This window comes from Chrysemys picta, chromosome 4, assembly GCF_011386835.1.
Source record: "Chrysemys picta bellii isolate R12L10 chromosome 4, ASM1138683v2, whole genome shotgun sequence".
Classification (NCBI taxonomy): Eukaryota; Metazoa; Chordata; order Testudines; family Emydidae; genus Chrysemys; species Chrysemys picta.
Window position 1 is genome coordinate 102,052,933 of NC_088794.1, and position 16,558 is coordinate 102,069,490.

Genomic DNA, 16,558 nt, shown 5'->3' on the forward strand with positions numbered 1-16,558 from the left:
AGGGCAAGCCGAGGAACGAAACTTGGGCCATTGGCAGGAGATGGCAGAGGACCACTCTCATGGACCATCTCACTGGTCGTTTTGGACCCCGTGGGCGTACCACCAGGAGCAAGGGGCTCCAATACCATCGACCTCTCGCTCGGGTCACTCGGTCAGAAGGGCCCCAGAATCCACCATCTCTCGGCCTCCGCCAGGAGGCATGGAGGCTTCGGTGTCCACGCCACCCGACACCATGGACCCAAGTGCAGGTGATGCCCCGGCTCAAGAGCAGGGGGATCAGGACCCCCCCTTGGATCCAGTGCCACCGGAGGCATCCTCTTCCTCCTCTCCGGACGAGGCAGTGGCGGGCACTTCATGTACGGGTCCCCCTCCGATAGATCTTCGGGCTCACCAGGATCTCCTGCGTAGGATGGCCCGTAATATGGACCTGCAGGCGGAGGAGATAGTGGAGGTGCACGACCCGATCGTGAATATCCTTGGAGCAGATGCCCCATCGAGGGTGGCGTTACCTCTGATCCGCACGATCCAAACGAATGCGGATACGATATGGCAAACTCCTGCCTCCATTCCACCCACAGCGAGAGGGGTGGAAAGAAAATACTTTGTCCCGTCTAAGGACTATGGGTACTTGTATACCCACCCCCAACCGTGTTCACTGGTGGTGGAATCAGTGAATGCACGAGAGCGCCACGGCCAGCAGGCTGCAGCGCCTAAATCAAAAGAGGCTAAGCGGCTCGATCTGTTTGGCCGTAAGGTTTACTCAGCCGGAGGGCTACAACTTAGAGCGGCGAACCAACAGGCGCTACTGAGCCGCTACAATTTCAACTCCTGGAACTCTATGGGGAAGTTTAAGGAGTTGATTCCCCAAGAGTCCAGGGAAGAGTTTGGAGCCATGGTAGAGGAGGGCAAGAAGGTGGCTCGGACCTCCTTGCAGGCCTCCTTGGACATTGCAGACTCAGCGGCGAGGACCCTGGCTTCGGGTATCGCTATGCGCAGGATCTCCTGGCTTCAGGTTTCGGGTTTGCCTCCGGAGCTGCAGCAAACCCTACAAGATCTGCCTTTTGAGGGTCATGGATTGTTCTCAGATAAGACGGACTCTCGCCTGTAGAGCCTCAAGGACTCGAGAACAATCATGCGCTCCCTGGGGATGCATGTTGTGGGCCCCCAGCGCAGGCCATTTAGGCCGCAGCCCCAGCGCTTCTACCCCCCCCCCCCCGCCTCGTCAGAGACAGGACTCGGCCCGGAGGCGAGGGCGAGGTGGTAGAAGAAGGTGGACCGGCCCTCAACCCGGCCAGAACCAGGGGCCACCTAGACCACCTTCAGGCCCCAGGCAGAACTTTTGAAGGTGCGGTCGAGGACGGCGCCCCAGTCATCCCCCAGGATCCAGCCCCCTCCTTTCGGGATCGCCTCTCCCACTTCCACCGTGCTTGGTCCCTTATAACTTCGGACCGTTGGGTCCTTCGCACGGTGGAGAGGGGATACGCTATCCAGTTTTCTTCAATCCCCCCCTCCTCCCCCCCTTCCCCGTCCCTCTTCAGGGACCCTTCTCACGAGCAACTTCTTATACAGGAAGTTTCTACGCTCCTCGCTATGGGGTCCATAGAGGAGGTTCCAGTGGAGTTAAGGGGCAGGGGATTTTATTCCCGTTACTTCCTTATTCCCAAGTCCAAAGGAGGTCTGCGACCCATCTTGGACTTGCGCGGACTCAACAAATTCGTAGTAAAGTTGAAGTTCCGCATGGTCTCTCTGGGGGCCATTATCCCTTCCCTCGATCCTGGAGACTGGTTCGCCGCCCTCGACATGAAAGACGCATACTTTCACATTGCTATTTACCCGCCTCACAGACGCTTCCTGCGATTCGTGGTAAACAGGGTGCACTACCAATTTGCAGTCCTTCCCTTCGGCCTATCCTCGGCCCCACGGGTGTTCACGAAATGTATGGCTGTCGTGGCAGCGTACCTTCGTCGGCAAGGGATACAGGTGTTCCCGTACCTAGACGACTGGCTGGTACGCGGTCGCACCAAAGAACAAGTTCGCGATCACGTCCACACAATAGTGCACACATTCAACAGGTTGGGTATCCTACTCAACAAGGACAAATCCACTCTAGAACCTACCCAGAGAATAGAATTCATCGGTGCGGTTCTAGACTCCAGACGTGCACAAGCCATTCTGCCAGACAACCGCTTTGGCACCATCACGAGCCTCATTCAAGGACTCAAGGCCTTCCCAACTACCACGGTGAGGTCGTGCCTTACCCTGCTGGGTCACATGGCTTCTTGCACGTACGTAACCAGGCATGCCAGACTTCGGCTTCGCCCACTACAGACCTGGGTGTCATCAATATACCGCCCACATCGGGACAGCCTGAATATGGTGGTCACAATCCCGAATTCGGTCCTGACCTCCCTCACATGGTGGCTAGATCACAATGTGGTTTGCGAAGGGATGCCGTTTCACGCCCCACAACCCTCTCTGCACCTGGTCACAGACGCTTCATCCCTGGGTTGGGGCGCCCATCTCAACGAACACCATACCCAGGGCCTGTGGACTGCACCCCAGCTAGCCCTGCACATCAATGTTCGGGAACTGATGGCGGTGCGCCTGGCGTGCCAGGCATTTCTCAACCTCCTACGTGGTCGCTGTGTGTTAGTTCTCATCGACAACACCACGGCCATGTTCTACATCAACAAGCAAGGAGGGGCACGTTCGTCAATTCTATGCCAAGAGGCCATTCGCCTGTGGGACTTCTGCATCGCCCACTCAATCCATCTCACGGCATCGTTCCTCCCTGGAGTCCAGAACACTCTAGCGGATCGACTCAGCAGGTCCTTCCAGACGCACGAGTGGTCTATCCGTCCGGACATCATACATTCCATCTTCCAGAGGTGGGGGTTTCCCCAGATAGACCTGTTTGCATCCCGAGACAACAGGAAGTGCCACCTGTTCTGCTCCCTGCAAGGTCGAGCTCCGGGCTCCCTCTCGGATGCGTTTCTCCTTCCCTGGAAAGACCACCTGTTTTACGCCTTCCCTCCGTTTCCTCTGGTCCACAAGGTACTGCTCAAATTGCGCAGAGACCAGGCACAGGTAATTCTGGTCGCTCCAGCGTGGCCGAGACAACATTGGTACACCACGCTGTTGGAACTCTCGGTTCAGACACCGATCCCGCTTCCGTTGTATCCGGATCTCATCACGCAGAACCACGGCCGGCTGCGTCACCCCGACCTGCAATCACTCCACCTCACGGCGTGGCTGCTCCATGGTTCACCCAGGCAGAGCAACAGTGTTCACACTCTGTCCAACAGATTCTGCTGAGCAGTAGGAAGCCCTCAACACGGACCACGTACCTGGCCAAGTGGAAGCGGTTCTCCTGTTGGTGCGAACAACGAGCCACGTCCCCGTTGCAGGCACCTATTCCTCTCATTTTGGAATATCTCCTCTCCCTAAAACAGCAGGGGTTGGCGATATCTTCAATTAGAGTTCACCTGGCTGCTATATCGGCCTTTCACCCAGGGGAACTCGCGTCTTCGGTATTCTCTAACCCGATGGTCATTAGATTCCTCAAGGGCTTGGACCGGATGTACCCACAGCAACGTCAGCCCGTTCCGACGTGGGACCTCAACCTGGTTCTCTCCAAGCTCACAGGTCCTCCATTCGAGCCACTGGCCACCTGTTCACTTTTGTACCTATCCTGGAAGACAGCCTTCCTCGTAGCCATCACCTCAGCAAGGCGCGTTTCTGAACTCAGGGCGCTTACATCTGAGCCCCCTTACACAGTTTTTCATAAGGATAAAGTGCAGCTTCGTCCACATCCTGCCTTTCTCCCTAAGGTGGTTTCTCCTTTTCATATCAACCAGGATATATTTCTCCCGGTCTTTCATCCTAAACCACATGCTACTCGCCAGGATCAACGTTTGCATTCCCTGGACGTACGCAGGGCCCTGGCCTTCTATATTGACCGCACAAGGCACTTTAGAAAGACGACGCAACTCTTCGTTGCAGTGGCCGACCGAATGAAAGGCTCACCGGTCTCCTCACAACGCCTATCCTCCTGGATTACGTCTTGCATCCGGACTTGCTATGACCTGGCAGGTGTCTCAGCACCGCACCTCACCGCTCACTCCACGAGGGCCCAAGCTTCCTCGACTGCTTTCCTGGCGCAAGTTCCGATCCAGGACATTTGTAGAGCGGCGGTTTGGTCATCAGTCCACACGTTTACAGCTCACTATGCACTAGTGCAGCAGTCCAGGGACGATGCTGCTTTCGGATCAGCGGTTTTGCACACAGCAATGTCTCACTCCGACCCCACCACCTAAGTTGGGCTTGGGAGTCACCTAATGGAATGGATATGAGCAAGCACTCGAAGAAGAAAAGACGGTTACTCACCGTTGTAACTGTTGTTCTTCGAGATGTGTTGCTCATATCCATTCCAAACCCGCCCTCCGTCCCCACTGTCGGAGTAGCCGGCAAGAAGGAACTGAGGGGGCGCCGGGTCGGCTGGGGTATATATTCAGCGCCATGAAGGCGCCACTCTAGGGGGCTCCACAGCCGACCCGCCGGTGTTGCTAGGGTAAAAATCTTCCGACGATCGTGCACGCGGCGCGCACACACCTAATGGAATGGATATGAGCAACACATCTCGAAGAACAACAGTTACAACGGTGAGTAACCGTCTTTTTTGGTTTAGGAGAAGTTTTGGTATTTCCAGATTTGTTTTTGGTTCAAATTTGGAACCAAAGCAAAATTACCAAAAATTCTTGGCAAACCAGAGATCCCTGAAAAATTGGTTTTGGAAACACCAAAATACTGTGTTCCTGAGACCAAGTGTATGAAATTGACATTCATGTCAATTTCCTGATTGCTACTTCCTGAATAGTAGCCATGAAATTGAAAAGAATGTCATTTTCGTTCTGCTGGCACTTTCAGGGCTGCTAGGCTCCCTGCTTGAACCAGAGATTGCAGAGTCCCTCCTGTGGAGCTAGGAGTGTAGTAGTTTTAGGACTGGCTCCCAGGGTCTGGGGCCATGTGGACTGCCCTGTGTTGAGTATCCCAGGGCTTTTGGACTTCTGGGCCAGCTGGCTGCACAGGTTGTCCTACTCCCAAGTGGGAAATAGACTTGGTGAAACATTTTACTCCAATGAATCAGCATTTTCCAGCCCGTTCTAGTCTTGAGTTTTGTCTTACGATTGTAAGATCTTTGGGAAATGGAATAGCTTATATATGTATATAGAGTGCCATGTCATTTGATGGTGCTCTAAAAATGTATATTAAAGAGTATCTGACCTACTTGTGAAGGAAATGAAGTTGAAACTTTACAAATATGTTTTACAGGATAACTTTCCCACTAAGGGGAGGAAAAGGGAAGAAACGGAAAGAAGAGGATGAGAATGAAGAAAAGACTGAAGAAGCTAAAACATTAATTGTGGAACCTCATGTTATTCCCAACAGGGGACCATATCCATACAATCAACCCAAACGGTAATATTGTTATAACTTTGTGCCTGTGCAAATACATAAGTAACAATCCAGTGTCTGGGAGACCAAAATTTTATTGTAGGTTGCAAATGAATTTCCACATTGGTTTGGTTACACAATCCGGAATAATTTCTACTTATAAAACAATCAGAGGATATTTATTCTATATTTATTTATTTATTTATTTCAGTGGGTAGTAGAAGTGAGCTAGACTGAATTAAGGCCGCTTTAATTGTGAATGAATGTCCAAAGGAGTTTAATGCATTTTAGCTAATCCACTTTAAATTCAGACCTTTAGTTAATTTGGATTATTTTTTTTGAGTGTCCCACGTAGACAGTCCCTTAAAAACACCTTTTTTATATTTTCTGCATTTACTGAACCTATTTTTGTTCGTTACAGCAATACTATTCAATTTACTCATACTCAGATTGAGGCTATACGTGCAGGAATGCAACCTGGGCTGACTATGGTAAGGACAATAATAATAATGAGTTATTACTGTATTTCTTGTTGAAAATTATGCTGTTTAAGTTTAGGAGAGGTTCTCTGAAGTGCGGGTAACTTGCATTTTCTATGTCTACTATGATTGTGTTTTCTTCCTACCAGCAGAAAAAGAAAAGGAAACACCCAATAACATCCTCTCCCTTAAACAAAAAGCAAACAAACAAAAAAAACCTCTGAATAGAATTCTGTCCTGTGTTCCAGTGGTTGGGGATTCTTTCTGGATTACTGAATTGACATGCATGTGTGTGTTTGCTGGGGGAGGGAGATTACTAATTTTAGAGTACAGTGATTCTGAGCTAAATTTGTGACTGTTTTGGTTGTATTTACAGTAATTGCAATATCTTGGGCCTGATGCAGTACCCACTGCATGCAGTGAAAGCCTTTCTGTTGACTTCAGTGAGCTTCAGTCTGGCCCCTCAGGAGAATTTCAGTTCCTCACTTCCAAAACTGAGGACATAATCTATAGTATTGAACTTGATTTTGCTTGAATGTAGTCATGACCAGTGCAGGGTTCACAGGGGTCACAGTTCTTAAGTAAATTTTCTGCTCATAAGTGTCTTTTTCGCCAGCCAGCTGTTGTCTTTCCTTAAATTAACTACTCCGAATACCTCACTGACTCTTCTTTCTCCACACCACTGTTCAACAAGGAGATTGAGTGTCTAGGCACTCAATGCTGCTTTTTGAAATTAGGCCTCATGCTATCTTTGCTTTCCTCTCCATCTCTTCTTATGTAGCACACAAATACAGAGGAAGGAAAGAAAATGAAACTTTACTTATTAGTTACTGTTCTTCGAGTGCTTGCTCTTGTCGATTCCATTCTAGGTGTGTGCACGGTCGTCAGAGTTTTTTGTCTTAGCGGTATCCGTAGGGTCGGCAGTGACGCCCCCTTGAGAGCCACATTCAAATGTCAGTATATCAGGCGCCGTCATCCATATGCCCTTTCAGTCCCTTCTTATCACCTGTGGTGGTTAGTCGGAGCGCTTTTCCTTGCATAGCCACGGGCTAGCGGTTTTTCGTCTTTACTGACTTCGAGCCTTAAGGCCTTGTAAATAGTTTGTTTATAGTAGTTAGTTTTAAGTACTTGTTAAGTGTAGTTAGAAGTTAGAGTCCCAGGTGAGGCATGCCCCAGTTTCCCGGGTTTAAGCCCTACATGGACTGTAACAGGCCTATGCCTATAAGTGTCCCCCATAGCAGCTGCCTCAAGTGCTTGTGGGAAATCGCACATGAGAAATAAGTGCTGTATTTGTAAAAACTTTCGGCCCCGCACGCAGAAAGAGTGGGCTATTCGTTTACAGGCTCTCCTCATGGAGTCTGCCCTTCGTCCGGCTTCCGTGCTGTCCCACCAGGACTTGCCAAGTACCGTTCCACGTCGCCAGTGCCCAAAAAGAAGGCGAGAAAGCATGGCTCCCCGGCACCAAGCAAGAAGGGCCATGGGTCATCAGGCAAGGAACACACTTCGGGCCACTCAGGAGCCACTCGTTCGTGCTTCCCCAGTCGGGGCCCTTAGCCCCCTTAAAAGATCCACCACCGACTCCCGGGAGTGGCATGGGACCTAAACCCCTGACGTCACCAACACCTTCACAAGTTGCCCTGGTGCCAAGAGAGCAGAGGCCTCCGCCTGCGCTGCTAACGCAGCAGGTGCCGCAGGTATCCGCAAAGGCTCACCACAAGGGCAAGCCAGCCACTAAGACACCTCAAGGCAATGGAGCACCACCGATCCCCTGAGACAAAGCAGCGCTCCACCTCCGCGCCGCAGATCACCGGAGTCACAGCCCAAATCCTCTGGGGCTTGTCCTGGGTCACTGCGATCGCGGTTCCCGCCGTATCAACATGCATCGCCTAGAGGGGAACACTGTTCTCCGTACTACTGGCACCGTTTGCCCTCCCACTGGTCATCCTCTCGGCACAGGTCCTGGTCGCTTACCCCGTGGGTGTGCTCTCCATCATGTCTCCGGTCCCCTTGATACCGGCACTGATCCCCTTGTTACCTGGGGTTGTCAGAATCCCCAACAGGGGCAACTTAACTATTTCACTCCTGGCTGTGTAAGGAATAAATCAACAGGAACTCAGCAATTCTGTCTGATGAAGGAGTACTGCAAGTAAGCATGCTCTTGTCTGACACTGCAGTTTATTAGATTTAAGCACACGCAGACATAAGCAATAGGTTTAAAATATCCCAGATATTTGCCTATATTCTGAGATGGTATTGAGTAATCAATGACAGGTCAGCGCTGGCCAAACACCTCCCTGTTGGGGAGTGAAGATGTCAGGAAAAGGTCTCTCCCAGGATGAGTCCCAAGGACTGCTCCCAAACACGCTTTATTATCTAAACTTTTTATAACTAACTTCTACAAAACACATAGGTCATAATGACCCCTACTAAATCATCACTTGTCTTAACTTTCAATAAACTTTTACTATCAGAGGCATCTAGACTCAAGGCTGTCCAGCCACACATTTTCTTTCACTCTATTTACCTTTTCTTCCCCTACTGCCATACTGATTAGCAAAACTGCCAGTAGTTATGACCTTGTTTCTGAAATCCTGTCTCCAAATTAACCTTTAACTATGTGGTGGTCTATTTCATTAATTCATAGTGGCTGAGTGCACATAATATGGTTGCAATTAGCTTGATCATATTTTGGGGTATATATACCCCTCAAATCCAGGGCAACAGCCTCTCTCTGGGCACTGGTCTCCAACAGCGACGGTCAGCAGGCAGACTCAGGCATCGACTGCGCCGCTGTGATCACTGGAAGGGGATTCCTCCAGCACAGAAGGGCAGTTCAGACCCTCGCCGAGACTCTACCGGCGCGAATGGGCACCTGAGGCCGCATCAACATCAACGGCACCGCCTTGGCAGCATGGCCAGTGGCCAGCACAATGGCCTTATTGGAGTGCGTGGGGAGTGCCAGTTATGGCAATGCCCCCTTCGCATCGTTCATCGGTGCCACCTCGGTGCAACAGCTGGTGGCACCAATGGCACCAGGCTTGGTTCATGAGGCGTGCTCATAGGTCAAGGTAGAGGAGACTACATCCATCTTTAAGCCTCCCTCCCCATGGGGGAAGATGCCCCAGGGCCTCTCCCGGTAGTACAGTCATCATCTTTGTCCCCAGACAAGGCGGTTGTGGGGCACTTGAGAGGCTAGCCTGCCGGACGATTTTAAAGAACGTCAGGCCCTACTTTGACAGGTGGCCAAGAACTTGGGCCTGGAGGTGGAGGAAATGGCCGAGCAGGCAAACACCTTGTTTAATGTCCTGTCAGCTTACCCTAGTCTGTGTTGCACTACCACACGGTGTCCTCAAAATTGCCAAGGCCCTCTGGCAAACTCCTTCATCCATCCCTCCCACCTCTAAAAGGGCCGAAAAGAAATACTTTGTCACGACCAAAGGGTTTGAGTACTTTTACACCCACCCTCCCCCAGGCTCGCTGGTGGTCTCTGCAGCCAATGAAAAAGATAAACAAGGGCATACCAGCTCGACTTCCAAAAATAAAGTGGCCAAATGATTGGACCTGTTCGGGAGGAAAATGTATTCAACTGCCAGCATACAATCCCAGGTGGCGATCCATGAGGCACTCCTAGGGAGATACAATTTCAGTTTATGGGACTCCCTCCGTAAGTTCAAGGAGTCCCTCCCGCATGGTTTGGCCCAGTATGCGAGGTTGCATGGGTTAAAAGACACTGATGCCACCTTTCACTCACTGGGCATGTGTACGCTGCAGTCTGCAAGAAAGCAGTTTGGCCGCCAAGACCTTGGCAGCCTCGTCCAGGGTCTGCAAGGAGAAGGGACAGGGATGTTTCAACCACCGCTGCTCTTCCTCCTACCGCTCACTTGCGCAGCCTGGCCTGGCAAAGCAGCTGGGGGCCAGAAGCACTTGTTTTGAAGGTGTGGTTAAGAGCGATGCCCCAGTCACCTCCCAGGATCCAGCCCATTCTTTCCTCAACCCGTCTTCATTCCTTTCCATTTGGCTTGCTCGCTGGTCACTGCTGGGTGCTGGAGATAGTGTCTCAAGGCTACGCCCTACAGTTTTTGGCCGCCCTCCCTCCCTCACCCCACCCTCTTTCCTGTCCCTCTTCAGGGACCTTTCTCACAAGCAAGTCCTCATTCAAGAGGTTGAGAACCTCCTGCACATGGTGGCAGTGGAGGAGGTCCCTTGGGACATGACAGGAAAGGGATTCTACTCCTGTTATTTCCTAATCCCAAAAGCAAAAGAGGGCCTAAGACCCATTCTGGACCTGCAATGCCTCAACAAGTCTCTCAGGAAGTTGAATTTTCACATGGTCTCCCTGGCCTCCATCATCCACTCCTTGGATCTGGGAGACTGGTACACCGCTCTCGACTTGAAGGACGCTTATTTCCATATTTCCATGTTCCAAGGTCACAGACGTTTCCTCCATTTCATAGTGGGCCTGCCAGGCTTTCTTGCCTCACCTGAAAGACAAGGTGGTGCAGGTCCTCATGGACAAAACTGCTACAATGTATTACATCAACAGGCAGGGTGGAGCGACATCGTCGGCCCTTTGCCAAGAAGCTCTCCGCCTTTTGGATTTCTGTGTGTGGCATGCCATTCATCTGGTAGCCGTGCACCTACCCGGGGCCAGGAATGTGTTAGTAGATCACCTCAGCAGGACCTTCTTGTCTTGCCACAAATGGTCGCTTCATCTGGAGGCGGTCAGTATGATCTTCCAAAAGCGGGGAACTCCCCAGGTGGACTTGTTCACGTCCCGTCAGAACAAGAAATGCCAAGTGTTCTGTTCACTCTGGGGGATGGACAGGGGATCCTTATCAGATGCTTTCTTGCTCCCATGGTTGGGGCCCCGATGTACGCCTTCCTGCTAGTGCTGTTTTTCCACAGAGTCCTCATGAAAATCAAACAGGACAGGGCGAAGATTTTCATGATAGCTCCCGAGTGGCCTTGCCAACACTGGTTTGGCACGCTCCTGGACCTTTTGGTAGCTGCCCCCCTTCGGCTACCTCTCTGGCTGGACCTGCTGTCCCAAGACCATGTCAGTCTCCTGCATCTGAACTTCCACCAGAGCAACTTACCTGGCCAAGTGGAAAAGGTTCACGTGCTGGGCTTCAGAACGACATATCTGGGCTGAGCAGTCCTCGCTGCAGGTGATCCTGGATTATGTTCTTCACCTCAAACTTCAGGGCTTGTCCCTGTCATCGATCAGGGTTCACCTGGCTGTTATTTCGACTTTCCACCCTCCATTCCAAGGCAGGTCGGTCTTTGCTCACATCATGACAGCCCGGTTCTTGAAAGATCTGAAGCGTCTCTATCCTCGCGTCCGGGACCATGTCCCTCCCTTGGATTTGAATCTCGTACTGTCGAGGCTCATGGGGCCTCCCTTCGAACCTCTGGCTTCCTGCTCTCCTCGCCTTCTCTCCTGGAAGTTTTCATTCCTGGTTGTGGTTACGTCTGCCCGCAGTGTGTCTGAGATCAGGGCACCTACTTCAGAACTGCCCTATACAGTATTCTACAAAGATAAGGTCCAGCTGTGGCCACACCTGGCGTTCCTGTCTAATGTAGTTTCTCAGTTTCATACTGACCAGGACATATACTTACTGGCGGTCTTCCCAAAGCTCCATAAATCCGAAGTGGAACGCAACTTGCATTCCCTGGACGTCAGGAGGACACTGGCCTTCTATATATAACAGGACAAAGCCGTTTTGCAAGTCAATGCAGCTATTGTTGCGGTGGCAGATAGGATGAAAGGTCGCTCGGTGTCTGCTCAAAGGATTTCATGCTGGATCGCAGCCTGCATCCAGTACTTCTATGAACAGGCGAAAGTGCCTCCACCGGCGATAGTCAAGATGCACTCAACTAGAGCGCGAGCCTCATCAGCGGTCTTCTTGGCTCAGGTGCCGATCCAAGAGATCTGGAGAGTTGCTAGCTGGTCGTCTGTCTAAACGTTTACATTCCATTATGCACTTACCCAGCAGGCCCAGGACGATGCTGGCTTTGGCAGAGCAGAGCTGCAAGACTGTGAACTCCAAGCCTATCTCCATTGACACTGCTTGTGAGTCACCTAGAATGGAATTGACATGAGGAAGTACTCGAAGAAGAAATACTGGTTACCTATCTTTTCGTAACTGTTGTTCTTTGAGATGTGTTGCTCATATCCATTCCATTCTAGGTGTGTGAACGTACGTGGTCGTCTGAGATTTTTGCATTAGCAGTATTCGTAGGGTCAGCAGTGGTGCCCCCTCGAGTGCCGCACTCATGCATCAGTATATCCGGTGCCGCCGGCCCTACTGATGGATGAGCGCAGCACTCAAGGGGGCGCCACTGCTGACTCTATGGATACCTCTAAGGCAAAAATCTCCGACAAACTGCATATGTGGGCGCACACACACCTAGAATGGAATGGACAGGAGCAACACATCTCAAAGAACAACTGTTATGAAAAGGTAGGTAACCGTTTTTTCTTTGAGTGATGGTCCCTATGTGTATTCCACACATGAGTACACATGCCCACCATGTGCCTTCCTCTGTGTATAGAGTGAGTCAGCCACTGGAACTGGTATATCATAAAACCTATAACCCTCTTGGCAGCATACCTAACAGGTGCAGAACTCCCTAGCAAGACAAGCTCAACAGACATTTTTCCACACACCATGAATGGGAGATACATGGTTCTGTTCTGAATGACATCTTCACTCAGTGGGGAACACCATCTTGGGATCTCTTTGCATCCCCGGAGAACAAGAAACTACCTCTGTACTTCTCCAGAGTAACTCTGGGCCACAGCTTGAAGGGTGATTGATGCCCTGCTACTATCCTGGATGGACTATCTCAGATATGCCTTCCCTCCCATTCCACTAATACCACAAGTCCTGCAAAAGATCCATCATGACATGGCTTGGGTCATCTTCATCGCACTCAACTGGCTGAAACAGTTCTGTTCTTTGGCCGCCAGAGAAATTTCAACCAATTCACATCTGATCATTTTCAGACCTGCTGACCCAATACAATGATACAATCCAGCATACCAACCCAGGACCTTTTCAGCTTAAGATCTGGTATTTGGATGGGCATCTGACATAGAGTGCTCATGTTCAGTGCTGGTTCAATCCAGTCTCAACCAAAGCAGGCAAGAGTCTACTGGGAAATGTTGTCTGGCCAAATGGAAATGTTTCTCCTTTTGGTCAAGTCAATGCCGGTTAGTTCCATAGTCTAGAATACAAGGAATCCCAGTAGACTATCTACCTACCTATAAGACATTGGGCCTTTGTCAGTTCCTGGTGTGTCCATCTTTCATCCTCTAATCGAGGCCCATACTGTCTTTACCCATCCTACGATGACTTGATTCCCGAAGGCACTTGTTAGAACTTCCCCACTAGAGGTGAAACCAACACCACAGTGGGATCTGTCTTGTCCTTTCAGTTCTCACCAAAGCTCCCTTCGAACCATTAGTCACATGTTCTATGTCCTATCTCTCAGTGAAAGTGGCCTTCACCATCACATCAGCCAAGATGGTAAGTGAGCTGGGAGCACTCATGACAGATCTGCCGTGAATCATCATTCATAAAGAACAGGTCTCTCTTTTCCTCCACCCAAAATTCATCCCTAAAGTAATTTCAGAGTTTCACATGACTCAAACCATCTACTTATTGCTATTTTTTCCAAAACCTATAATTGGAAGTTCTTCGATGTATGTGTGGTCCCTGTCTGTAGTCCATTACCTGAGGATCATAATCAGATTCATTGTAAGAAAAGGAACTGGAGATGCACCAGTCACACTGCCCTTTATACTCTTGGTTTGGAGCATGAGGAGAACAACTGTGCACATGCAGACCAGTGGATACTACTAAAAATCTCTGGACTCGGGTGCATGGTGCCCTTGTGTGGCATACAGATAGGGACCATACATCTTGAAGAATCTCCAGATACAGTTAAGTTCATTTTCATGGACTGATTTTGCAGTCTTTACTCACATAAGTAGGCCCACTGAAATCAGTGGAGCTACTCACCCAAGTAAAGGCTGTAGGATTGGTTAACAACTTAGTTTGCAGTAAGGCGAATGACGACTCTGTGAATGATGATGATGATAAATAAATGGCTTATAGTTAGACTATATCTGCAGTTCCTGAGGGATTCTTTTAAAATGACATTTTCCATGTCAGATAGTTTTTGGGCAACAGTAAAATTCACTAGTGATAAGTGATTAAAAATAGCTTAGTTAATAATGACTTTTTCTGGAACAAGCCCATTGATTTGAACTGCTGGCTTTTTAATAATTATAGCGTTTGGCTAAGAATACACACATTTGTGTATGGGAGTCTCCTTTCATACCAGTATTCCCTACTTGTCAGCTGGAAGGATGACTAGTAAATTAAAATCTTTATTGCCATTTTGTAATATATAATCAACACATAAAATACATGGGGGGGGAAAACTCTAGGTGATGTAGCTCTTTGTTTCAATCTTGTTTTTTTAAATCTAGTATTATGCGCTGTTAATTAATATAATTTAATCTTTGATGAATCAGTAAGAATAACTTTTCCAATATAAGCACAATGTATTATGAAGTACCATCTGCATATTTTTATTTGAAGGCTTTTAGGGATATATTGTAGTACCTGATAGTGTTTAGTTCCAGCAGTCCATAAGGAAAAAAATAACTACTGAGAGAAATCGTGTGAAGTTTTGGCTATATTTTGCTAATCACTTATTTTCAGTTTAAAAATATCTTCTCTGATTTCAGAGAGCATTCTCTTAGACATAATGGGAAAAATGACACTTAAAATGAGCATTTCTTAAATAACAAGCCTCTTGCAATTTTTACTTGCTTGAGCCCACAAGATCTTCTTTTCTTTTCTTTTTTTTTTTTTGGCAGCTGTTTGAGCCTGTCTCTTTCCAATTCATTTTACAGTGTGAACCCATATTTTCATTCCAGTTATGATAAATAAGATGAACCGCTGTTGAGTATATTGTGCTTATTTATGGTAATGAGGTGTGATCCTGCTGTCCTTATATGAGGAGTCCAAATTACATGTCCATAGGACTGCTTATCTGAAGGAGGCAAGCAGGACTTGGCCTGTATTGGTTGAAATGTCATATGTAGGTTCTTGTGACATTGTAATCTGATGTGTGCTGTATTTCTTAACTCTCTTCAAAATACTACAATTTGAGATTGTCCATAATATTTAGAAACCTTACTCAAGTTGGATTTTTGCTTATATTTAAGATGTTAGGTGTAGAGAAAGTTAATTTGCTTCAGTATTTAGGGGTGAATCTGATGGCTCCAGGATGCAAATGTGAGGTGCTCAGTCTCCACAGAACTCTTCCAGAGTATTCCTCACATTAGCTCCCTCAGGTTCAAGGATAGCATTTGGCAGCTCTACTGAGTTTGGGTATGTAAAGCAAATTAAAATATATTTGTGACAGATGTGAATATAAGAACCTAGATAGACAGAGACAGATGGTTTAACTGCTTTTAAATACATATGTTTCAAAAAGAAATGGTATTAAGGATAATGCAGCTACATCAGTGGTAACTAAATCACGTGAATAAAAATGAAAATACTGTATTTATAATCATAAGTAGGCAGCATGGAGTGAAATATAATGTCTGAATTTCAAAACCAAACTTTTAATATGAAGAATTGTAACTGAGATGCGGAGTTATAATGTATTTATTAATGTTAAATTCTGTGCAGTTTCTTATAAATGTATTAATCTCAGATATATTGATAATGTCACCAGGGACAGTCTTAGATTTTGCAGGGACCTACAGATCTGTCGCATCTTTCGCGCATTTAACATGCATGATTTCAGCTTTACGTGGTCGCCAAAAACAAAAACAAAAAAAAGAGAAAAATAACAATTTTAATTCTGTACCTGTAGTGCGGCGATTCCGCCCGCCATTACACTCAATGTAATTTTGACTATACGCGATTTTCACTTTACACGCTGACTGTGGAACGTAACCCCAGAGTAAAATGCAACAGACCTATATTGTAAATTAAAAGGGCAGGGCCTCATCAAACTAGCACCCAACCTATGAATCTGTCCCACTCCTCCTTTCTGATCTATGATATTTAAGTCTCTGCTCTTTCTTGCCTTTCTGTGTTGCCCCATGTCTCACTAGTGTTTGAGGTTCCCCAGCCTCTTGCTACATGTATGAGGAAGTTTGAGTGACAGCCAGTGCTTAATTTGTAATGAAAGAGGTGCCGGGGTGCAAGCAATTTTTTTACATTTATAACTGATGCAGCAAGCACAGTGGTGCTGGAGCAATGAACTGCCAACCCTAGAGATGCCAGGGCTCAGCCCTGGCAAGCCCAAGTACAAATTAAGCAGTGGTCACAGCCTACTGGTTTCAGATTGTGCACCACGGAATCAGAGTCAGCAGTTTGTCTATACGGTCAGGTATATTCCCATTGCACAGGATTCTGCATTAGCACAGGGCTAAATTTTCCACTGTATCTTGTTGTATTTATGTCTGGAGTCCACAGAAAGAAGTAACAAATTACACACAATTGACAATGAATGGAGCAATTTAGAGTAGATTTTTGTCATCAGCTTCCTAAGTCAATGCTTTGTCAAAATAAAGATACTTCCTGGCAAAC

The 16,558-nt window shown here is 48.2% G+C and overlaps 1 protein-coding gene across 1 annotated transcript in view; it reads left to right on the forward strand.

The window, feature by feature from the left end:
* Positions 1-16,558, forward strand: part of AQR (aquarius intron-binding spliceosomal factor) — a 108,234-nt gene that overhangs the window by 56,438 nt on the left and 35,238 nt on the right. Inside the window, exons 21-22 of the mRNA XM_005299972.3 lie at positions 5,332-5,478; positions 5,876-5,945. Coding sequence (XP_005300029.1) covers positions 5,332-5,478; positions 5,876-5,945 — 217 coding nt within the window. The remainder of the gene's footprint in view (positions 1-5,331; positions 5,479-5,875; positions 5,946-16,558) is intronic.